The following is a 25,601-nucleotide window of genomic DNA, read 5'->3' as shown; positions in this document are numbered from 1 at the left end:
AAATGAGTTTACAAACACAGGAGTTTGTCAAGTTTTTTTTTTTATTCCGCCTTTATCATTTTTATAAATTACTCAAGGTGGTGAAGATATTCCTCCTTCTATTTTCCCCACACCAACAACCCTGTATGATGAAATGGGCTGAGAGGGAGTGATTGGTCCAAAGTCACTCAGCCAGCTTTCATGCCTAAGGCAGGATTAGAACCCTTGGTTTCCTGGTTTCTAGTGTAATGCCTTTACCACTAGACCAACCTGGCTCTCAGGCTGGCTAGTAATAAATTCAATAACTAGTTTGTAAGAAAGAAAAAAGAAAATCACCCCCTCTAGTTAAATACATGAGAATAAGCTGCGGGCTACTTGATAGCACTTGGATCTTGAACCCAGGCTGTCAGCTCTCCAGCTGACAAATTCAACTTCTTAACCACTGAGCCATCCTGCCTCTCCCCACCCCGCCATGGAGTTCTATAGAACAGTGTTTCTCAACCTTGACAATTTTAAGGCATGTGGACTTCAACTCCCAGAATTCCACATCCAGCAATGCTGGCTGTGGAATTCTGGGAGTTGAAGTGCACATGCCTTAAAATTGTCAAGGTTGAGAAACACTGCTATAGAAGAAGCAGAGCTTCTTCTCTTCTGCAAAGATTTTAGAGATAGATAGTAACTCAGTATAATTATTTTTATTCAAAGTGAAATCTCTCAAAGCAAAAGTGCGCTATGTTAATTCGTGTATCTTTACAACCTTGAGACTATAGCGAAAATTAAGAGGTCCCTGCTCTGTTCCCCTTTTTCCCCCCTCTCACCTGCGATTCATAGGGAAGGAAGGCAACATTGATCTCCTTGAGTGTCTTGATTGCTTTCGTGATCCGGGACTTGCTGAGCTCATTAAAGAGCTCATCTGGGCAAGCTGAAAGACAAGGGAGGGAGTTAATGTTTATCATCCTCCAAAGGGTGCCACTCATTTTTCTGCAAGTTTTTTTTATGGTTATAGGTCTACTCCAGTGACAGCGAACCTTTTAGAGACCGAGTGCCCAAACCGCAATCCAAAATCCATTTATTTATCGCAAAGTGCCAGGGCTGCATCAGCATTGTGGTGCCCTAGGGGGGGGAACAGTGAGGCACCTCTGAGTGCCGCCTCTGGCACACAAAACCCGGGGGGCACAAAAATGGGCCACTGTGCTGCAAGGTGCAAAAATGGCCGCCGCCACACCGCAGGGTGCAGATACAAGGCGCTACATCACGCAAGAACAGGGCAGAGCTAGTATCACGCAGGCACTAGCCCCGCTCCATTTGCAGTGTATGTGTGCTCACGGCCCCATGAGCGCATGCACGCATGCAAAATGCTTCCTTTTTTTCCAATCCACCAATCAACAATGGTTGGTGACCTCTGCTCTACCACCTCTACTCGAGCTTACTAGTCGGCCACTTCGCCTCCTTTGTGCTGGGTGGGGCTCCTACTCTGGGCGGCGGTGGCAGCCTGATGGGCCTGCTGCTGGCGGTGGTGTACGTGCCAACAGAGAGGGCTCTGAGTGCTACCTCTGGCACACGTGCCATAGGTTCGCCACCACTGGTCTACTCCATAAGCTATAAAGCAAGGGTCCCCAATCCCGGTCTGTGGACCAGCATCGGTCTGCGGCATGCCAGAAACCAGGCCGCACAAAAAAGTGAGGTCCCATCTGCAGAATGCAGGCAGCATGCAAAACCACACCCCCTCCAATCCGTGGAAAAACTTGGCTCCATGGAACCGGTCCCTGGTGCCCAAAAGGTTGGGGCCCGCTATTATAACGTATACTTAAAATTTTGTAATTGTCTCAGAACAGAAGTTCACTTTTGAGCCCTCTTAGTCAGATTCTTCTCTGGGGTCTTAGAACAATTCATACTCTCAGTGAAATGGGTTCATGAACCACACTAGGAAGTATTTTTTTTTGTCTATTTGGATGTAATACGTTAGATGATCTAGCATTATGGTGTGTAGAACCTGGTTAACGTCAACAGCATTTATGAATTAAATAATTTATTCATCAATCATGGTTAAACAAATCATGGCTTAACATGAATTGTACAATTTTGGCCAAAAACGAATGAATCCGATAGATACAATGCATCAATTTAGTCACTATGGATTAGAGAGCCAGTTTGGCATAGTAATAAAGCAAACTGGGAGACTGAGTTTTAGTCCTGCCTTGGGCACTAAGCTAACTGGGTAAACTTGGACCATTCACTTTCACTCAGACCTAGGAAGGAAAGAATGAGAAACCACTTCTGGAAAACCTTGTGAAGAAAATTGCAGGGACTTGTCCAGGCAGCCTCTCAGCATCAGACACAATTAGATGGAAGAAAAAAAAATCCCTAGGACCAGCAGCCATACATTCTACTATTATATCTCAAGCAATTGCATAATAGCCCTTTGATTCATAGCATGAAATTTGTAATGTAATGTAATATATTACAGGTCAACACTTATATTGGCTAAGTACCTGTTCACTAACCCAACTCCCAATAAATGTTGTCCCAGGATCCCCCAATCTAGAAGACACCAGGTTAGTAAAGACAGTCCTAGACATCTTCCTGTTTGCCTGAGACTGTTCCTTGTACTTACTGTCCGTGAAGAACACATGGGCGGCCTTGTAGGTGAACGTGGGAGTGCTTTTAAAGTCATTTATCAGAGCACGAACAGACTGCAAATGGAGAACAGGCTATTAGCAGTAGTTGTACAAATCCCAAACATTTTCTACGAACTCCCATATCTTGACCCTCCAGTCATACTAACTACCTTTAACCATAGTGACCTCTGGGATGAATAATTTTCCTTTTGAGGCTACAGGGCAATCAAAAGCATTTGTTCTTCCCACCTTTTTTTTCCCCTTCCCAAGGAGTTGGCAATAAGTGCTAATTACTAGTGTAGGTATATGTAGATGTTTCACAGGATCTATCTTTAAGGAGGCATTTATCAATGTATTAACTGCCCAGATAGGCAATGGACCTACCGTCTCAATGGGGCTGATCAAATAGATGGCTTCCAGACTGGGAAGAGGCTCTCGGCGCTTGCTTATATCTTCAATAACTGAAGAAAGTAAAATGCTTATTAGATATCTGGATGGAAGCAACAATTGGGCAACAATTCCCAGGAGTATGGAAGGAGGAAAAACAGTAGTAAAAGGATATATATATCTGATTCTGACAGTACCAGAAGAAGCTGAATGCAGAATGATCTAAACAAGAAACCAGGACCCAGCTATGCCTGGACGGATGCACTGTGTTTGGGACCTGAGGCAAGAGTTGTGCTACAAAAGTTATAAACCTTTCCAGCTCTAAGAAAGGCCTCTGTTGACAGGATCAACCACAGACAGATAGTATCTTGCACGTGCCACTCACTTGTGATGCCTTCAGCCAGAAGATCTGACATCTTAAAGCAGGAGGAAAGGATGCGGGTGCTGGGATGATCCATAATGAGGACCTTCAGGGACAGAAAGAGAAAGAATATTATACACAAAGAAGCAATTGTTAAAGTTGAGCAAAAGTATAATTAAAATAATTAGTTATGTCACAAAAAGCATGAAATAATAAATAGTTATACTCATGTTCCAAAGTACCTCCTTCTGTGAAATGAAATTATAAAACCAAGTATCTTATTCTCCTATTCAGTTATATATTGGCCTTCCAACTTTTTATTTGTATTCCCAAACTTGTACAGATAACTAAAATATGCCAACATCCATATCCATTTCTCCCCCCTCCCATTAAGTCCTATTTCAAAATAAGCCTGGAGGTTTTTAGTTTGGGGATCTGACTTTCTTTCTAAAGCATCTTTATCATTATGAATGGCTGGATCACAATACCACTTTGCTAGTAAAGGGTATGTAAGTCAGCATTTACTATTCCAGTTCCTGGAAATATGGACCCATTTTTGTTCTCCATCTGAGTTAAGAGAGTACTGTAACGATGAGTAAGGCATTTAAAACATTTTTACTTTCATTGGAGAGTTCCTTAAAACCCGTTATCTCATTGATGTACTGTAATTTCCCTGCACAAAGATAAAAGATATTTTCAGATCTGCTTTCTATCATTAGCTAGCACTTCTTGCTAGTATAATGCAAGATTGGTCACACAGCACTGAGGGTTCCACTTGTGTGTGTGTGTGTGTGTGTGTGTATGTGTGGGTGTATAGTTTAAAGGGGCAATTATGTTTTAGAATACTCTGAGATGGAGTATATTTACTAACTTGACAGCAAATTGTAGGTTAGATATGAGATAATCAGCATAGCTAAATAACACACTTGCAAACCCAATAGAGCAAAACTAATTTAATAACATCTTTGTCTATCTCAGTTAGTAATTTCAAGGCTCACTTGCTACCTTGCTGCATCAGGAAAAGATATGAGAAGCATGAAGAACCTTAAGTGTCACAGTGAAGATACAGCAGGTCTACTGAACAGAAGGCCCAGAGTATACTGTGTGATGAATTAACTGCATCAGAGATTTTCTAAACACATAAAAAGAAAGTCCAGTGCACATGCATACAATTTAGATTAGTAAACTGATCAGACAAATTTAACTCATCCAAGACACAGAGGTGTACTAACCTTCCATTCTCCTTCCTTTTTCATGCTGTGTATAACATCATTCAGGATCTCTGAAAAGTGAAGGTCAATGAAGTTAGAATGGAGGCCCTTTTTTTGCTACAATGAGAACATTTAGCTGAGTCCTATGCCGCATAAATAATTTTCTTATCACCCCAGTATAGCTTTTTTTCACAATAAGCAAGGATATTATTGACAAGCCAAAATGTAGGACTGGGAGTAAAATCACAAAACACACACAGCAGGTGTTTTTGCTTGGATTTTATAGCAAGAAAGTCAAGTCCATGTTCTGAAGCTGCAGCGAATGTTCAGGTTTTTGACATACAGCAGCATCTCCGAGGTGAATTTCAAACTCTCTAGAATCAATTATGGAAAGACCATTCCCACACAACCTGGACAGCACCTCACTTCATCTGTTGATCTGGTCTTCAAGATCTTCAGAAGCTTTCCCCTACTGTGTGAAATAAGAGGGTAGCTATTTGAGAGGAATACCCAGTAATACAACCCTGGTTGTGGAATGTCTTCAGGTTACCCTGAGGAATTTTATACAGGTGACAAAAATACTATTCAATGGTGACATTTTGCTCTTTGGAGGCAAGAAGACTGCCGTCATCACGAGACAAAATGACCATTAGTACTCCCAGTAATTCTGTTTTTTAAGATTTTTGGGGTGGTGCTTTTAAAATGTTGTAGATATTATAATAAAATATTATACATTGTAGAATGCCCTAAGAAAGGTTCACCTGACTATTTTATAGTCTTTTCACTAATCAGTGAAGGTTTTTTGTTTTACCCTAGCTTTATAAGTCTGAAAACTTTTCAGTGTATGCAAAATCTTGCATTTGTGGCTCTTTCTGCTGCAGGTTCTAACTTTATGTTTTAGATATTTGGTACATATGGTATTTTAGGTTTTCATTTGGTATTGTGAACTCTGCATTGCGTTCTATTTATAAAGAGCAAACTATATACCTTGTACATAAATACAATATTACAGGCCTGATTCTGAGACACCCTTCCCCCTTGCAAGTTGAGGTAGATGGGCAGGTCCTTTTTAATACTGATGCCTTGTCTGTGCAACTACGCTCAGTTAACATTTTTTCAATGCAGGATTCATCTTATTTGGATGCTTGGCTGAATTTTCCCTGAATTCAGTTTGAAGATTACTAGAAAAACATCATTTAAAGCTGTTAATTTGATTTTAATTTACACTATACTACATGTGACTTTTAAAATATTTTACTGAAAAAAGTGAGATAAACATGGTGGCAAATAAGCTGGATGCTGCATTACAATTTTATGGAGGGGGGCATTCAATAATGCATTTTCTATAACTCCATGTTAATTTAACCAATTACTAAAAACAGAAGGATTGCTGGCAATGACCGAAGGAATCCCAATATAATATAATATTGTATTATAATATTGTATTTTCAAGAAGACAATACAAATAAGCGGATTAGTTGTGAATATGACTTCATAGCAAATATTAATAAGAATCCAGAAGTTTTTAATCAACCTTTCAAATATGTGGGACTACTATAACCAGGGCTTTTTTCCTCATAGAACGCCCAGAATGGAGTTCCGGCACCTTTTTTGGATGGAATCTTGTAGGGTAGGCAAGGCTGGTTGTATGACGTGTGTGAGTTCCGGCACCTTTTTTTTTTTTTTAAAGAAAAAAAGCACTGACTATAACTTCCAGATATCCTCTGGCAGCAGAAAACAGAGCACTGACTTGTCCCAAATGACAGGGAAATATGATTTGAATATTGCTTCTCCTGCAGAAAAAAATTAGCATCAGCTCCCTGTTGATTGTACATTTGCTCAGAGAAGAGGTTAAATTCCAGGGATCCTCGCTCCGAAGCTCATTTTCCCCTACTCAACACATTAGTCTTTCCATGAAAAGAAATGAGAGCCAAGAATTCTATTTTTAAAACTCCTTCTGATCTCTAATTGACAAATGGCAGATGTTTCCCATGGATTAATTATAGAAAGCTGTTCCTACAGCAGTAACTATATGCCAGCTTGAACCAATCTCTTGAGCTGTAATGTTCAAATACCTGATAATTATCTTAAAATTCAAACAGAAAATTGAGCTAGTGGTTAGGAATGTGATAAGTTGTCCTTTATTAAAGATACTGAATATATTTAAAAAGTGCTTGAGTTTATGAATCTAAATAGAATTTGATGCAATTAATCTTTAGAAAGCAGCTCAATAAGAGTGATGTTATTTTTTTTGGTTATCTAAATTAATCACACAGGTTAATTAAATAATCTACAGTTGCCAGGCACTTAAAAGTGCATAAATATTCAGACTGCACCAGATGTCTCTCTCTCTCTCTCTTTCTCTTTCTCTCTCTCTCTCTCTCACACACACACACACACACACTCTTATTCTAACTGGACAGATAGAAATATATATATATATAAAAGAACTGGTAATACTGGTTTGGAAAATTGCAGCAATAACCAGAGAATGTAAAACAAACTGTAAAAAGTGGTTGCAACAAGATAAACTGAAGGATTTCAGTGCCTGACCTCTGACTGAGTACAGCAAGCTCCATATGACATTTTCCTACGCAAAGCAGCTACCTGCAGAAATCCTTGGTTTTTTTTTTTTTAAGAAAACTAAATCAAGCATGAATTTTCATAAATATATACTTGTAGTACATAGTGAGTAACATACTGAACATGGAACAAAGAAGTCTTAGTTGATTTATTGAACAAAAGATTAATTTATCTAGCCAGTGACTATATAAGATAAAATGCTTTCATCACATGTCTAAATTATCATAAGGCTGCTACTACTGTCTTAGACATAAATCCATTGATTGACTGTCAATCAATGTGGGAAAGAGCTCATGACTAGAGTGTAGCATAGCATTAGATTTATGACCAGGCATTTTTGATCGCTTTCCAGTTCCAATTATGGTCTGAAGTTGAGTATTACCTGTACTGGAAGTATACAATTTATTCAAAAGAAACAGGCCCCAAAATTGGGAGCTGGAGTTTCATCATATGTAGAGAAAGAAAAGATGAAAATCCTGCTGGAAGTGTCTGGGTGAATATTAAGGGGAAAGAAAAATGATGTTGGTGTGGACTTCAGGACACTCAACCAAGCAAAAGATAGAACAAACTGTTCACAGATGAGATGGCCAAGATATCCAGGAAATGCATCACTTTGAGAATAGGGAAATTCAACTGCCCTGACATCAACTGGGAAGCAAACTCTATGGCAACTGGAAGACCCCTATAAGGATTGAGTAGAGCTGTATTCCGCAGCTTCAGCCCCTTTAAGATGGGTGGACTTCAACTCCCAGAATTCCCTAGCCAACATGCACTGGCTGGGGAATTCTAGGAGTTGAAGTCCACCCATTTTAAAGGGGCTGGGGCTGAGAAACACTGGAGTAGAGCCAGGCTTCAGTCAGTTCAGTGAATTCAGTGTGTTAACTTTGTGGGATTGGACATTATTTCTATGGTTTATACAGTTTTTATTGTTGTTCTGTAAGCTGCCCATAGTTATGGTATACAAGATAAGTCTTAAATATATGAACAAAATAGATCCCACAGATTCTTGATGTGTTTTGTAGACAGCATCAAAGTTCTAAAAGTGGAGAAAGAAACTAGAAGATCAACTATATTGAACTTACTACTAACAACAGTCACACCTAACTATTATTGTGGTGCTGAAAACCTAGAATGACCATAGACCAGCCCCCCCCCCCCAAGAAAAGCAGTGGGAGCAAGAGTGGTTTCCTGCTGGCTTCACCATTAAGTTTCTTTCTGGGATGTTGGCAGGGCGCATCGGAAATCTTTTTTCTTCCCTGCCTCCCTCCCTCTCTTCTTCCCTCCCTTGAATTCCTGCTGGCTTTCCCATTTACTGTATATGTGGGAAGCTCGCAGGGAGAAAGTCAGTTTCAGCCCTGGCAAGTTGCAAGTCAATCTACAGTACTAGAAAATGGAAGAGGTGGAAAACACTATTAAAATTCATGAATAAGCATTACAGGTAGTTATTGATTTATGACCGTTTAGTGCCTGTTCAAAGTTAGGACAGAAAAAAGTGACTTATGACTAGTCCTCGCACTTATGATTGTTATAGCATCCCAATGGTCATGTGATCAAAATTTGGGCATTTAGCAACCAGCATGTGTTTATGATAGTTCTAGCATTCTGGAATCATATAATTGTCAATTGCAATCTTCTCAGCCAGCTTCTGACAGACAAAGTCAACAGGGAAGCTGGATTTGTTTAATGACTGTAGCAAAAAAGGTTGTAAAATCAGGTGCAATTCACTTAACGATCATCTTGATTAGCAATGGAAGTACTGTTCCCAGTTGTGGTTGTAAGTTAAGGACATCTGTACATATTAAACTGTTATTTCTGAACATGTCTCTCTGACTCATTTACATGTGAGTAGAAAGCATATTATCAGTCTGTTCATTGCTACTAATATAGTTCTAGATTACTTAGATCTCAAGTCTGGCAACTCTATAGAAAAAGGTTCCCTGGCTTGGTATAGTTATTTTCTAAAACAAGCATTCCATTCAAGAGTATGACCTATTTGCTAGTCTGTCTTGCTGGACAGGCTCTGACCTAGTACACACAATTCATCCTGGAATCTACATCTGCATGAAAGACAGTTACATGCCCTGGCCTACCTACAAAGTGAGGTTACCATACCGCTTGCGTTCTGCTTGAGAAAAAAATAGGTTTTCTCTGTAAAACAGAGAGAGAACATGGAATTCAGACTGAGAAGAGAAAATGAGGCCTTCTCCATTTCCCCAGCAGCCTTCAAAATAAGTGACTGGACTCTTTTAGACTGAGACAGAAGGAAATCTGTTTCAGAAAAAGCTTTCTTTAAAAGGATAGGCAACCCCACCCCCCATTTAGCTAGAAATATTGTATAAAATTCCGTTCTCTCTGTTTTTTAAATCCACTGTAAAGTGTCTGGAGATTATTACCTCAACTACAGTATTTGCTTTCTATATATGCTCAGTAAATTGTGCTCTTTTAAGCAAACTTGAATCTTTTTACAGCAAAGCTCCTCTAAATTAGAAATAAACCAACATTATTGGGTGTTGGCCCTGAATGTTATGTTCACCATTGCAGTTTTCTATAGGAGATCCTTTGAAGTCATGATTTGTAATTTAAATAAACATGTTTTATCCCGTGCTATTGAATATTTCACATAGATATTTTCTATTTTTTTCTTTAAATTCTCTATGTACCTTGTGAGTTTGATCTAGATCCCAAAGGGGAGTGTGCTGTGCATGTGTGATTTTCTTAGCCATATGGCTCAACACTATGGATTTTTATTTTATCATTTTTCTTCCTACTTGGCTTTTGGGGCCTACAGGATTAAGGAATTGTAAAGGCATCCCCTTGGAAGGTAAGTGATGGGAACAGCAACTACCAAACTACTGGACCCAAGAATAATGTGATTCTAGGGTGTGGAGACTGAGAGGAATTCTGTGAGAGAAGACCTGACATTGCCAATTTTTCACACTACAAACTTACCCCCTTTCAGCCTATAAAGTAGACCAGATTAATAAACAGAGACACTGTGGCCTAAAGCTATTATTAAAATAGCTATAGTAACAGAAACTTGCAAGTCTGAATGTGCTTCTATCGTCCCTCTTTTATCTTCATGTGAATTAAGGTGGTCCTGTCTGAAGTGTTTGTGTAAAAGTCTTTCTTGATATGGCTTCAAGCCATGTTTATCTGATAATTGCCTGAATTCATCAAGGCCATTTTCTGTACTCTCTATAATCCTTTCAAAATGATGTATTTTTCCTGCTCTGATGTGGAATCCTGTTGGTTATAGTGCTTCTAAAATTGACATAAAAATCTCAATTTCTATGATATTCACCTTCCTTTCCCTTAAAGCAATTATATACAAAGAAGAAGTTGAACTAAAGAAAAAAGGGATATATGCAAATTTGAATAAAAATATAATAAAATTAAAACACAATAAAATACAAATGAAATTTTGAAAAATTGTTTAATAAGAAAATAGATATAATGGTTATACTGGGTACTGTTTGAAGGAATAGTAAAGTAAAATCAAATGGGAAATATCTAGGACAGATTAAGAAGGCATATTAAAATAGTGCTCTCATGGAGTTTCGAACAAGGTAGGTGACAAACTATTGAATTATTTTTCCATTACCTGATTTCTAAATTCAGTATATAAGTGCTCTCATTTTCCCAGGCTCATTTGCTTTTGTCCTTAAATTGTTCTCTAGAAGGAAATGATTCACATCTATTTGCTCTTGTACAGCCATCCCCTTGAACATTTTTACTGATAAAAAAAGCTCTTGAAAAACTTTTATATAATTTCATTTAATAAAAAAACAATTTTGAACCAACTGAGTTATCAGGCAGGCAAAGTAGTATCAAGTCTAGTTTCCATATTTGGCACAACAGGAAGCCTTCAATTTTATGTTATTTCCTATAGTCATAGGCTGTATTCCCTCAAGAAGTCCAAAGTAACGTACATGGAAATCTCTCCATAATTTACCTTTATCAAATAGCCATATGAGGATGGGTTTGGCTCAAACATAGATTCTGACTGTGAAGTAGCTTCAGGATCAGGTAGGGATTGAAACTAAGATTCCTTCATTGAAGTGCAACAATATAATCCTGAAAATACACTGGATTTTCAACTTTCACTATTTCTTTTAAATCAACAATTAAAAAAACATTTATCAGTTTAATTTAAGCATTCTAAGCACTTGAAAATATTTACTGTTAGATCTTCCAGATTAATAATCTACATTTGTACTATTGTTAACTTGCAAAGATATTAGCAAACAAGCACAAACCACCCAAGGTTCTGGCCAGAAAACACAGCAAGATTGCACAATTGAAACCAACAAAACTTCTATTTCTCAGTAGCATTCTGAAGATTTGTCACTTGTACAAATAACTGAGAAAAATGAGGGAGAAGGAAGCATTCAACTGTCTGCTGGAAATGTCACCTCAGTATCTTGGAGATTTTTATGTCCACATAGATTTGGAAAACCTGCTTGCTATCTAAATTATGTAACCACAACAACAAAATTACTAGCATATGTATGTCACTATACTGAATTTTCCAGTATTGCAATGTATAGTTCTGAAGAAGTATAATGAGCAAGCAACAGTAGACTCAGTTCTACAATCTTGGAATATAGTTTTCACATAATGTGTGTAACCCATCCATACTGGAAATTTCAGAAGTCCCACGGCATGTGAGGGGAAACAAGTTAATGCATGTAAGAAGTAGATTTTTAGGATAAAGAAAAGAGCAGGAAGCTGAATTATGTCAGGAGAGGCTCAACTAGTTCATACCATCCACTCAAACATTTACAGAAAAGGTGAGGGAAATTTGTCTTTCATTTCCCTCAAGAATAATCTTGCAGAAGCTAAAGCCAGTAACGTACAATCTGTCAGTACCCAAATCTTAATTCTTCTGACACTGCCTACACATGCGCAAGTGTACTCTTTCTACCAATCCCATCTCTTTCCCTGTTTAAAAGGCCTTTTAATACCTAATGTCTTCATCTTTTTTAAAAAATATATTTCATTGATTTTTTAACATAGGCACCTTAATATTTGGTAAACAGCATGTTGTCTGGGTTTATATTTCAAAACAATCAATAACAATTTCTATAATTTCATAATCTGCATAGTAGCTTTATTTGATTTTCTCTTCTTCCAATAATATTCTCTTTTACCAACCTTAAATTAGTACATTTCTTAGTATTTTGATAGCTAACAATTGAATATAAACATTTTTCTAATATTTAATAACCACATCAATATAAAGCTTCTTTCTAATTGATCATCTTAATTACCTCATCATAAATCCTGTTTTCAAAGTTCTTATTTAGATTTGTTTTCCCCAGTGTTCAAAACATTCTTACCAGTTAAGATTTTCTCAAAGTTAATTACACTTAAATATTAAAGTCTTTTTCCTCATCCCAACAATTTTACATTTTGCATATCTTAAAAAGAAAAAAGAAAAAAAAGGAAGGAAATAGTATACTACTTGAGAAACATGTCCCTCTTAAGCTAAGATACATTTATATCCAGAATGTTTCTATTCTTTTTAACCATATTCAGACAAATGTTTAATCTTTAAATATTCCATCTAATAAATCCAGTCATCTAAGCTTTTGAATCTATTCAAAACATTTTTATCAATTGATATTTTCTCAAGATCAATTACATTTAAGTATCTAAAGCATTTCCCTCATATAAACTATCCCAACATTTTTATATTTTATATTTTTATATTTTATATTTATATTTTATATTCCAGTTTAAGATGTTTTTGTGGGAGGGTTTCGTTCCTTAGTATTCATTGAAAATCTTTTCTCTTTCTTTCTCTCTTAATTTCTCTTATTTTTTGTTTCTCAAGTTCTTGTAGTTCTCCTGACAGTTCTATAATCCATTTTGACTAATCTTTTTTATTGTCCTCAGACTTATTTTGCAATCTTGAAGTGTAGATTATCTTTTTCATCTCCGCTTGGGTTAAGTCATAATTCCTTCCATTGTTGGGTTTCATCTTTAAATTTCTTTCCTGATTTATGTTCCGTTGTCTGTTTTATCTGATCGATCTCTATTTTTATTTTCTGAGAGTTTTTTTGTTGTAAGGATATATTGAAGATGTGTTCATTTATATTTTTAAAGTTGTTTTTAATTTCCTCGTGTTTGATATCATTGTTGTTTGAATTAGTTGCAACATAGCATACATTTCCTCCTGGAAAGTATTTGTTTTTTCTTGATATGTTCTTTCTGCAGATCTCTGATGTTCCATGATTTTCCTTTTTCTGCAAACAGCTTTAGAGTCACAGTTCAATAAGTATTTATAATCCAAGAAGAAATTGTTTTTTTCTAAGGTTTATAGTTCTCGCCTTGTAGTTAGCCCAAAATGTTTTCTTTTCTTTATTGCAGCTGTTCTCTGTTCAGTTAAGACATTGAAGGTCACAAAAACAAGTTATCTTTTTCTGGGCTTTCTGCCAATTCCTGTATTAGAGCAACTACAGTTGTATATTTTCATCCACCACTAGATGTCAGCACCAGTTCATTTTTTCAGTTTTCAAAACAAGCAATTATTTTCTTCTGTTTTCATCAATAATCTTTTGAAAAGAAACTCTTAACAATTTCCACCAATATCCAGATTTCTTATATTCATTTCATTTCAATATATTTCTGTCCCCCATAAAAGTTTAATTCGCCACTTTCTTCTGTGGAAGGGTGGGGAAGAATCCCCCTCCTTCTCACTTACAAAAGATTTTTGCTTCTTGGTTTTTTTCTCCCAGGAAATTAATTATCAAGGAGAAGAGAAAGAATCGATAGTCTTATCAGTTCCAAACACGTCGTTTGCGATCAAGTTTAAATTAGTGCTTTTTGGCTTGGGCTAGACTCTGGAGTGAAGCTAGCCTTTCTTCTGCTGGTTTCTAGAGGGCTTTCCCCAAATGATCGGATCGACCGCCGTCTCTTGGTGGTCGGCGAGGCTCCCCTCCTTCTTTGTCGCCTCTCCCTCTTCCTCCTGTCACTTTGCTTTTGAGGTTCATAAAGTTCAGGGTTTACGTGCACCACACAGAAAGACACGTGAATTCCCTACCTTTAAATCACCCTCCTAATTTGTGAGATGAAGGATCAAGGATTGTATGGTATTGGAGGTATATAAAAGTAATAAATTACTGTGTATCTTGTGGATACGTTGAGAATTTTAGGTACCAAAATGCACCCCAAAAATTGAGTTTGGCTTACGTACAGATGGGCTTATCTGCAATATTTCCATCAACTTTTTAAAAGTATCTGTATATTCTTTATATTCTTGCCCATAAGCCAGCTCTTGATTTTTTTAACCAAAATACCATGAAAAAAACCATTGTAAAAATTAAAACATACAAAAATTTTAAGGATCAGCTTATTTGTGGGTGGTGCATTTTTCATATTTTAGTTAAAAATTTGAGGATTGGTTTACCTACGGATGGGATTCTAAGAAGTATATTTGGTAATAAATGAGTGGCACAGTGGCCTATAGGTAAAGACGCTCACCTCCCACTCAGAAGATTGAGAGTTCAATCCTAGGCACTGACAGATATTTCTCCATCAGGGAGCAAAGAGAAAATATCTGCTGCAAACTCCGCCTGGGCAGCAGGAAGGATATCTGGCCAGTAAACGCTTAACTCCACTCAATCACCCAGACTCCACTGTGGGGAAAAAAGCACGCACAGCAAACTGCCATGCTTTCCCCCCCACAAACCTCATAACCTTTTGATACCCTTTTTCCCAAGGAAGCAGCCAAAAGGTCATCCCCTTTTGACTTAATACCTTACCTACCTAAATAAATAATATGCTTAAGTTCCCCCTTATCTCTTCCTGTCTTTCATCTACCTGTATTTGTCTTTACCTGGTCTCTGAACAGGTAATGTTACTAGAAAATAGTTGCTTATATGAAGGAATTTTCCAATAAAGAAACTTTATGTCAGCATCTAAAGGTTAAACTTATGAATGTAAAATGTCAGCATTTAATGTAAAAGCCTATGTATGTAAAAAGTATATAAGAAGCAATAAACTCAAGAGTTTGTCAAGCTGTGTCCTGTAGCTTCAAACCTCTGCTCAAGAAATGCCTGAGTCTTTTTCTTAGCATCTTTACATTCCACCCCAAAGCAAGATAATACAGGGTGGTAAAAAAAAATACTAAGATAATAAATAATAAAGTTATCACTTCCCAAATGTTAATTTTGGATTTATGATTGGACCTGCTGCAATACATAGAAGGGAAAGAACTTTTCCTCTGAATCAGACAGCAAAATATCTTGGGATCCTCTTCATCATCTTAATTTATCTCTGCTTTGGGAACCTCCTGTTTTAATTCTGGAGCCAATATTAGAACTGTGCGTTCAATCCATCAAACAGGTATAACTGGTAATAGCTTAATTCCTTATTAAAAAGACATCAGCTACCTCACTGGCTTTAGAGATCAGTCTCCATCTTTGTCCTATATTTTACTTATATTAAGTTACCTTATGGAGCTGAAAAAACAAGGAATGCCATTTTTTCACATTTAAGGACACATCCCATTGTACATAGCCTGATTATGACTATCTTAATGTACAAATATAAATATACTTTTCACTAGAAAGCAAAGAAGTCACACAGTCTTTCACAAACATTTTGAGTGTCTATGTTTTTTACAAATGGATGGAAAAGTATTTTGCTCTTTAGGCTAAAAATACAAGTTGTTCAAAATGTTCAACAATGATGAACATTTTGTTACAGGAATAGGTTGCATGAGATTTGAACTCATTTATTTTTCTTTTTTTATCCCTTAACTTCAGCTATAATGGGATCGGAAACCCTTTTCTCCAACTTTCCAGTAGTCACAGTTTAGCATTTCCTATGAATTCTAAAGGGTAGTTAATTTTGTTGGAAAAAAAAAGCCAGCTTCCTATTTTGGAATATGAATCTGGGTCACATAATTTGACTAAAGTTGAGATTAACTTTGTCTAAGACTAGGACAGGGGAAAACCAAGTCACAGAAGCCCACTGGGTGATTTGGCTTTTTTTTCTCTTTTTCTCTTTCTCTCCAGCTGAACCTACCTCACAGGATGGTGGTAGTGAAATTGGGGAAAGGAGTTCTATGTTCACTACCTTGAGCTCCTGGAGGAAAGGAGCTCTAGGAAATAAATGAAAAAACTAAGAGTTATCAAATGGACATAAAAGCTCTTGATTTTCACCCCACACAGAAGAAAATGTGTGGGGAAAGCAAGATAGCCTCAACAAGATTAATTCCTATAATCACACAACAGTTTGGATGTACCTCATTTGCTCCCCCACTCGTTCTTTCTCTCTGTACAAACTCTTACATACTTATCTAATTATAAACTGGGAGACAAAATGCACTTTGTATGTTTCATTGATGTGTCCCATTGAGATAGTGTATTCTGAAATGTTGAGTCTTCAGCCAAATATAAATTGTATAAAGCATAACAGTTGTCTTATGTTGTGTGAATTATAGTAAGTAAACAATGCTATAGGACTGGATAATTTTACCCAGGAATGCTGGGAGTGGAATCAGAGCATAAACTAAATTTGAGTTGATTTTATTTGCAACATTAAATATAGTTTATAGACAATTACTTTTACTTCCATCACATTAAAAATTATAATTTGTTAACATTATTTGGAGGACTCTGCATGCAGCTTTAGGTTGTACATCTTTATAGTTTGCTATATGAATGTAGGTAAAGATTATTTAGATTAGATATTTTTAGAATGTTTGTTTTTATTCTGCCTTTAATATTTTTAGAAATAATTCAAGATAGCAAACATACCTTATATTCCTTCCTCCTATTTTCCCCTCAGCAATGACCCTGAGACATGAGTTGGACAGAGAGAGAATAAATAACTCAAAGTTACCTAGCCAGCTTTCATGCCTAAGCTGGAACTAGAACTCAGTTTTCTGGTTTCTAGCCTGGTGCCTTTTTTATTAATTTATTTATCAAATTTCTATACCCAACTCATCACATTTGCATGCTTTGAGCAGTTTAGAGAAGAAGGCTGACTTCCCTACACTGTACAAACATCAGCTAAAACTTTCAACCAGCAGCACATGGATATGCAGTGTGTATTTTTACTCAACCTGGAATATGTTACCAAGAACAGCCGACTATAATATATATCAGGTAACAGTGTGTGACTTTTAAAACAATTATTTCTGCTGAGTCTGATATAGTTTTCCCCCTCTTTGAACAGGTCTGCACCTTAATGATAATGAAAAGAAGGAGAGTAAGTGACAGTCCTGAATTAAGGTTTTCATTACAATTGGAAAACAGTTCCAAGCAAACAAGGGATTAGGCAGAAATGAGTTTGAGTTTATGGGTGTTTTATGTTCCACCCTTCCTTTCTGTGGTCTAGAATTAAAATAAAGCTGTAGAAAAATTAAGGTTTAGCAAACATTAGTTGGGAGACATTATTCTCACAATCTTTTCGAATTAGGAAATTTGAAGAACCAGAGCAAACCTGACTGAGAAACAAAGATTTCTCGGAATGCAGGGCATCATATATGTTAAAGACCATTTTCTTTTAGTAGAATATACCAGCTACTGCTCTGACATTTTTCTACCTGTACTGTTTTGCAAGCAACATTAAAGTCAGTAAAACATAATGCTCTCTATTTATTTATATCCCACCTTTATTATTTTTATAAATAACTTGAAGTGGCAAACATATCTAATACTACTCCTATTTTCCCCACAGCAACCCTGTCAGCTGAGTTGGGCGGAGTGTATACAATTTTACAAGTTATTCTCTTTAATACAGGATCTGTTAAGTAATTAATTTTCTTAGATACATAAGATAGCAGATCTCTATCTTTACAGAGATTGCAAAATTGGTTCATAATCTGGAAAGTACTAGAGTAGATTACGGAGAGAGTGGAGAGAGAGAGAAAAAAAGATAGGGATCAGAAACAGTTGGGGAAAGGGGATAACTATTCAAAATTTTGAAGTGGAGAAATAAAATAAGCCATTTCCCAAAGAAACACAATTAGAAATTGGTAGAAATTGAGCTGTATTTATTTGGAAATTAGTTGCTGGATTTATTAAATGACAACTTGAAAGTTAACACTGGAGCTTTTAAAAACAAGTCATAGCTTTTTTCCAAATGCCACCAGGATGTGGCACTTTGTTGTAGTTGATTTTGTAAATTTCTTTATATGCAATGTAATGAGAAAATGCAAAAAAGTCATTAAATTTTAAAGATTACTGGATTATAGTGGATATATATCTTTATTTATATGGATTCAGGATACAGATTGCAAAGGAGCTTACCACTGAAATGAATGCTTCTGTTATGTTTTAGATTCCAAGAGAACCTGGATTCTCTTGTTACCTGAAGAAGCTTCTAGCACAACCGACCAATCAGTTGGTTCATGAATTGAGAGGCTAGGAATACCTAACCATAATACATCCTATATGGATGTAAAGTTTGCTCAGCCTCATTTCTTTCAGAAATTACTTAATTGCTCTTATGTTATCAGTAACATTTGCAATAGCACATTTTAGAGCACCACGTGTGTTTCTTTCAATCCTTAGCAAAAGAGATTTTAGATACAGATTTGAGGATTTTGAAAAATTCATTTTTTGGGAATAAACAGCAAAGGCGTGATTAAAACGTTGATTTTGGAAAGTTCTACTTCTTCTTGTGCCATATCTGTTATCGGACATTGGTGATCATGTTGGCAATCCTGTTTTTATCAACAGCCGCACGAAAAAGTGCTGCTGAGTTTTGTCCAAACCAATCCCTTAGATTTTGAAGCCTGGACCTCATTTGCTTTCAATCTTTCCCTTGAGGATTAAATGGAGTATGCCGTATTTTTCTGGGTGTCGCATCACATGTCCAAAATATTCTAATTTTCGTTTTTTAATTGTTTTGATGATTTTCCTTGGCTTTCCCAGGCGGCTTATCACCTCCTCATTTCTGATCTTATCAACCCAGTTTATACTAACAGCCGCCTGTAAATCCACATTTCAAATGCTTCTAATCTCTTCAAGTGGCATTCTGTCAGAGAACAAGATAGAAAAAATATAGCATCTGACAAGCCCAATTTTCAGTTTGGAAAGTTACAAATTATACATGCTCATTTTGAATTCTTTTTTAAAAAAAGGGATTTTGAAAGTTAGACACTAGTGAAAACCAGAAGGAACTAAGATTACAATTAAAGGAGAATACAATTTGATTTACTAATATAGAATGGAGCAAAATACTTTTAACATCAGAGATACTAAGGATTTTTTTTTACTTTTAAAAAAATCTCTGCCATTATAGATTGTGTTTAAAAGACGTAATGGAAGAGGAACAGGTTTTACCAGACAAGACTGAGTCTGATTTGAATGTGGATTTAAAAATGACATCTACAAGAATGATACAGAAAAAGATACTATACTGGATATACAAGTGAAATTGGCTGATGTCTTAATAATTAAAAAGAATATAAAAATAACAAACCAAAACAGTAATGGCTTACTTTCCTATATTTGATTTACGAAAGAATTTTAAAGTTTTGAAGGTTTTTATGAGAAGGGACAAAAAAAATAGAAATCAAATTCTAGGACAGTATTTGAAGGGATCAAGATTAAAAATAAAGGAAAGGAATATAAGTTTATTCTATCAAGGTTAAAATAAATATATCTACTCTGGTAACTCTTAATGGATTTTCACTGATTAGGACTGAGTGAGGTTTTAAAGATTTGCTTATAGATAAAAAATGAGATATAGAAAGCAGAGATCATTTATTGTATTTTAAGAGAAAGTGATAAGTTACTAAAATATTATGAAGGGGGAAATCATTTATATATTTTTTCTTTACTATATTCTCATTTTTCTTTCATTTTTATTTTTCTTTCTGCATATTTTTTCTTTCTTTTCCACATTTATTCTGTCATTCCTTTTTACTTTGTATTAGTTATCTTTTAAATCAAATGTTCAATAAAATTATAAAAAAACAAAATGGTACAATATTTACTTCAAAATATAAATTCCTCCAATAACTTTTCAAAATTATTCTCCTCACATACCTGGAACTGAGGATTAGTTGGTTATTTTCCTTCTGTGTGTTCAATATGTGACTGAAGGGGAAATATGTCAATATCCTGAATTTTTAGTGCAAATCTTTTTCAATCAAATGATGATAGGTAGATGAAAGAACCAAAGTGTAAAGGAAACTAATATGTTTACTAAAATGTTATGTACTTAACAACACAAGTCACAGGAACCAGAAAAAGGAAAATAAATTCTATTCTCAAAGTATATAAGACTCACTCCTTTTGAGAGGCTGAAATATGAAAAAATGCTTACTGTGCCTAATAATTGTTAAACAGAAAGCTCCTTATTTCAGTCTTGTTAGAAATGATGTCTTCACACTCAAAAAAAGTACATTTATATACTTTTTCAACTATTGTTTTAAAATGTGTATAGGAGAATCGCAACTTTTTAAAACAATTTTATTTAAACTAATGTGATCTCATTTCATCCCTGAAGGAAATCAGATCATTGTTTACAAATCTCATAAGATTGTAAACAATGTAAAGAAACAATGCAATTGTCCATGTATCATTGGATTTTAGTTTGGGAAGTTTGGGGCTTCCGCAACAAAATTGGAATATTCCTTTTTTCCTAACTGAAGATCCTGATCTTTAAATGGCCATAACTGTAAAATAACGCTGAAAGGGAAAAGATACTTTGGATTAGAAAATACTATCAATTAAAATCCAACTCTTTATGATACATGAGCTAGAATATTTTTTATCCTTAAGTCTAGTATATCAGTAATGTACTAGCCTTTCTACTGTCTCAAAAACAATCTCAGAATTTTCAGGATATGCATTTTAAAATAATAATAGAAGTTTACTAATTTTTCTATCAGACATGTTACATTTACAATTAACATGCTGAATAGCTGTATAATAATATGCTGTATGGCCATGGAGTGTAATCTTTTTTTATCAGCAGAAATTAAATTTGATATACTTTTTCTTGGTTTTTTGGGATCAAATAACAGAAGGTAACTAGAGTACTAGAATTCAAAAACTCTGCAAGGCAAGCATTACTCTGAATACCAAAATTAAATGACATTCAGACATTCTATTCTTTTATCCCAACCTTTATTTCTGTAATCAGTTGGATATTTTATGGTGATGAAGGGGAGGCCATCTTGTTTCAATTATACTAGAAGGAGTCACAAATCCTCATTAAAATGAGATCAGTCAGTAGATTATCAAAACATGAATAAGAATTTAACACCAATCAATTCATAATACAATATTTTAATTCAGTCTCCCCTAGCCTGGTTCCCTCCCTATGTGTTGGAATAACAATCTCAAAAAAACCTCAAAAATTATATATTTGATCAGTATATTTGAGAAATACCAGGTTGGTTTAAGCAATACTTTTCCTAATTCAAGTAAGGAAATTGAGCAAACCTACTGAAACTATTACTAGATTTCGGGATTTATTGCAGGGCAAGAAGTACTGGGTCTTATCAGGAAGATGGAAATCAAGAGGTTTTGGTTTGCCAGTTGAGTTTTATACTATCAAGCATCGGTGTTAATATGGATAAAAGAATGGATAACCCTCAGACAAAAAAGATTGTTGCATCTAGAGGGACATGACTTACAACTTGGTTGGCATGCTTTTTTATGATATGGGAAAAAGAAAAATTCATAAATATTTTCAAAACCACTATATTAGAAATGCATTACTGCTAACATGGGAAAAAATAAAATGCAAAATATATTTGAAAATTCCAGGATGGCTTTCAACAATGGAAACATTTGTACACTCAAATCTAATTAGCCTTGAGAAAATATGGACATATAAAGATATTCTAAATTCTGAAGGGAAATTAAAATCTAGACAAGAGATGGAAAATCAGGGTATTGATTTATCATGGTGGTCACATTTACAGATGCAAGTGAAATATGATAAAGATGTTAAATTGTATGGATTTTATAAAGAGCAGACTCTGTTTGATCAGATATTATTAACCTCTGATGAAAAACTAATTAAGAAAATATATAATTTTCTATTAAATTTGAAAATGGAAGATGAACAAGTAAAAGAAATAATGATAACATGGGCAAAGAATTTTGGATATAATATAGATTTAGAGAAATGGCAAAGCCTATGGGAAAGAAATTATAAGTTGACAATGTCAACCTCTTATAAGAAAACTTATACAAAATGTTTTATAGATGCCACTTGTCATCAGCAAGATTAGTAAAAATGCTTAAAAATATGTCGGATAAATGTTGGAAATGTAATCATAAACCAGGTACTTATTATCATGTGTGGTGGACAGGTGTTAAAGCAAAGAAATGTTGGACAAAAATGCATACTTGGCTAGAAAAGATGCTGGGGAAACATGTAGATTTTAAACCTGAACTTTTTTTATTAGGTATAATGCCAGAAAAGCTTGATAAATGAAGTATATATTTGATTTTGCATGTGATAACAGCAACAAGACTTATATTTGCACAATATTGGAAAAATGAAGAAATACCATCAGAGGAAGAAATAATTAAAAAAATACTGGACTCAGAAATGGACAGACTTTGAGATCAAAAGAAAAAGAAGAAACAGAATATTTTCAAACTTGAGACTTATTTTATCAATGGTTGAAAAAACGAACTAGGGATTAAGAATTTAATTTGTATTAGTGAATGATAAAGGTTTTAGGGTTTGAGACTATACCAAGTAGGCAGTGCTAAATAATATCATAAGGCAACAAAGATGTACAAGTTTTAAGGGCATTTATTTTAAGTAAATAAGGTTCAAAACTGTATATGGTGCTGATAGTGGTCTACAACTGCACCTGCAATTGTAAGCCACTATTGCTAGTAGATTGAAGTTAAATGTTTTACTGTGAAATAGTTTACTAAGAAATGATTTCCCAAGCACAAAAACATGTTTATAAGCTTATAAAACTACAGAACCAGTTTGGTTTAATGATTAAGGCACCAGGCTAGGAAACAGGAGGCTATGAGTTCAAGTCCTGCCTTAGCCATGAAAGCCAACTGGTGACTTTGAGTCACTCCCTCTTTCAACCCAACCTCATAGGATTATTGTTGTTATTGTGGGGGAAATGGAGAAGGAAGGTGTGTTGTATATGTTTTTGCCACCTTGAGAACACAAATAATTTACCTAGAAGAGGAACGGTTCAAGCTTCTACTTTTAAACCTGATTTGGAAGAATTGTATTCTAAGTCCCATTTTTAACTTACTGTTTGTCAAACAAATCACAATGCTCTAGCCTAGTTCAAGTATGCTAAGTTGTGAGTGGTGGTTCCCCACAACATGCTAAGTCGATAAATACTATTTATATCATGGCTTAATGTTGTGCATGACTCAAATTTAGCGAGGAAAAATATTAATTTTTGATATCCCCAAACATTATCATGCTGTACTTTTTAATAAAACCATAGCACCTGGTAGTTTAAGGAGGAGAGTGCAAATTTGGATTTACTATAAGAGTGCAGAGGATAATTCATACTGATATAAAGATAAGAGTGTTTGATTTAGGACAGGGGGGAAAAAACAGCATAAAAAATATGTCATTAATGAAATCTGGTATTACTTATCTGGAAGAAAAGTAAGGACACATTAAGAAAAAATTAAGACTTTATAAGGAGGGGGCTCTTCTCCATGAATAGTGATTGCAAATCTGTTAACAGATTAGTTAAAACAGAATAAATTGTTGTGCGTGGAGGTGAAGAATTTAAGAAGCAGCAGGAAGAACGAAGAAATGCAAGCAATAACAATCACCAGAGTTGAGGAAGTCCTATTTCCATATTCGGACTCTGGTGGGACATGAGAAGCAGGAAGGAGGAGGCGCCTGGATTGTCAACCAGCCCCTTCCCCCCCCCCACAAACCTGCTCCTATCAGAGAAGCCCCTGTTGCTACTAAAAGCGTAGGACAAATAAACCCGGGAAAAGTCGCGGGGAAAACGGCATGGAACGGAAGGCGCTCCTCATGCCCACCCCCCGAGAAAACTACCATCCTCACAGCCACGAATTCGCAGGTGTTAAGCGCCCCACACGGCCCGTTCACACTCACTCTCGCCAACGACCGCCTTCAGCCCGGTCGGCGCCATGTCCCACCCAGTCCCTCTTTGGGTGCTGGTGCCGGTGCTGCTGCTGCGCCGGAAGCTTCCACTTCCGCGTCTTCAGGCGGGAGGAGCTGACCTCGAACCTCGCCACCTCTCAGTCCGTCCGCGGGGACACACCCCTCACGTGCAGCAAGGCCCTCCTGGGCTCTCGTGTTGGCGCTGCAGCCGGATGTCGGAGCCCGCGTAGGCTCGGAGTGGGCTGCTTGCTACGGGTTGTACCTGTAATTGAGTGTGAACTCGGTGTGGTGCGGAGATCTTCGGGCTGCAGCTAATTGCCAAAAGAAGCAGCCTTTACACAAGCAGCGCGCGCTTATGAAAGGGGCAGAGGGGGTAAACACAAGGCAACGGCAGGTGACGACTTAAAAAAACCAACACCCAGTATTGAGCAGGAGCTCCGTTCGCTGCTTTCTTCGGTATGTTTGTTCCATAGCACTTTGGAACGAACTTTCTTCCGTCTCGCTTTAATTTTAATGGTCCTGTTTAGCTTTGTTTTGTTTTTGTTTGATTTTTTTCTTTTGTATTTTAATCTTTTTGAATAAAATAAAAATTGGGGGGAAAAAGAACTTTCCTCTTTCTCCCTTTAACTGAATCGAATTCGGATTATGGAAACCGTGCAAAGAGAAGTAAAGTTTTGAAGGAAAAAAATAGTTTGATAGGAAGATGAGAGTTGTAAAATAAAGAAGGGGTGGGTTAGATGGAAAGAGACAGTCTAGGGCAGGAGTAGGCAACCTTGGTTTTTTTTATGCTGGCTCAGGAATTCTGGGAGTTGAAGTCCACGAGTCATAAAAGAGCAAGGTTGACTACCACTGGTCTAGGGTCATAGAATCTTGCTTTTGTCGAGTTTATGGAGCTGAACTTTCTGTTGTGACTTTTGCCCATTCCTGCACCATTTTGTCCCTTGCTGGGGTGCCTTGGATGCTGCTAGTCACAGCCAGTTGCTGTCTGATTGATCCACTATTTTTGCTACATTGCACAAACGACTAATAGGTACCCATGTGGTGGGAATCGAGTAGTTTAGACAGGTTGAAGGCAAGAGAGATCACCTAATAATGGGCCAAGTCAATTTTCTCCGATACCTGTCAGTCATGCATACCAGGAATGCTATTGATGTAATAGTGAGGAAGAGCCCACTGTTTGGATAAGGCTGGTGATGATAACAATTACAGGACACTTAAATATTATTCTGAGTGTTTAAGAACTGAAAATGATAGCTATATGTAGATACCCATAGCTTAAAAAGAGGGAAAGGGGAATTAGAGAAAAAATATTTTCTCTCTTCAAGATCTTGGTTGCCAGTTGGCATACTTCACAGAAAACAAGAATGTGTAGTACAACAATCGCATAGGTTTATTCTATCAAATCTG

General features: G+C 36.2%; 1 protein-coding gene across 2 annotated transcripts in view; it reads right to left on the bottom strand.

The window, feature by feature from the left end:
* STXBP2 (syntaxin binding protein 2) overlaps positions 1 to 24,338 on the bottom strand; it is a 37,506-nt gene extending 13,168 nt beyond the window's left edge. For both annotated transcript variants that reach the window (XM_039359515.1, XM_039359516.1), the window contains exons 1-6: positions 24,186 to 24,338; positions 4,578 to 4,627; positions 3,370 to 3,451; positions 2,982 to 3,058; positions 2,594 to 2,672; positions 798 to 901 (exon numbers count right to left, since the gene is read on the bottom strand). In XM_039359515.1, coding sequence (XP_039215449.1) covers positions 798 to 901; positions 2,594 to 2,672; positions 2,982 to 3,058; positions 3,370 to 3,451; positions 4,578 to 4,627; positions 24,186 to 24,222 — 429 coding nt within the window. In that variant the 5' untranslated portion in view covers positions 24,223 to 24,338. The remainder of the gene's footprint in view (positions 1 to 797; positions 902 to 2,593; positions 2,673 to 2,981; positions 3,059 to 3,369; positions 3,452 to 4,577; positions 4,628 to 24,185) is intronic.
* Between the last annotated feature and the right edge of the window lie 1,263 nt (positions 24,339 to 25,601).

Source organism: Crotalus tigris, unplaced genomic scaffold, assembly GCF_016545835.1.
Source record: "Crotalus tigris isolate CLP2741 ecotype Arizona unplaced genomic scaffold, ASM1654583v1 scf7180000019078.1875890, whole genome shotgun sequence".
Taxonomy (NCBI): domain Eukaryota; kingdom Metazoa; phylum Chordata; class Lepidosauria; order Squamata; family Viperidae; genus Crotalus; species Crotalus tigris.
Note: the sequence above shows the minus strand (reverse complement) of the source record. Positions and strands in the feature narration are given on the sequence as shown.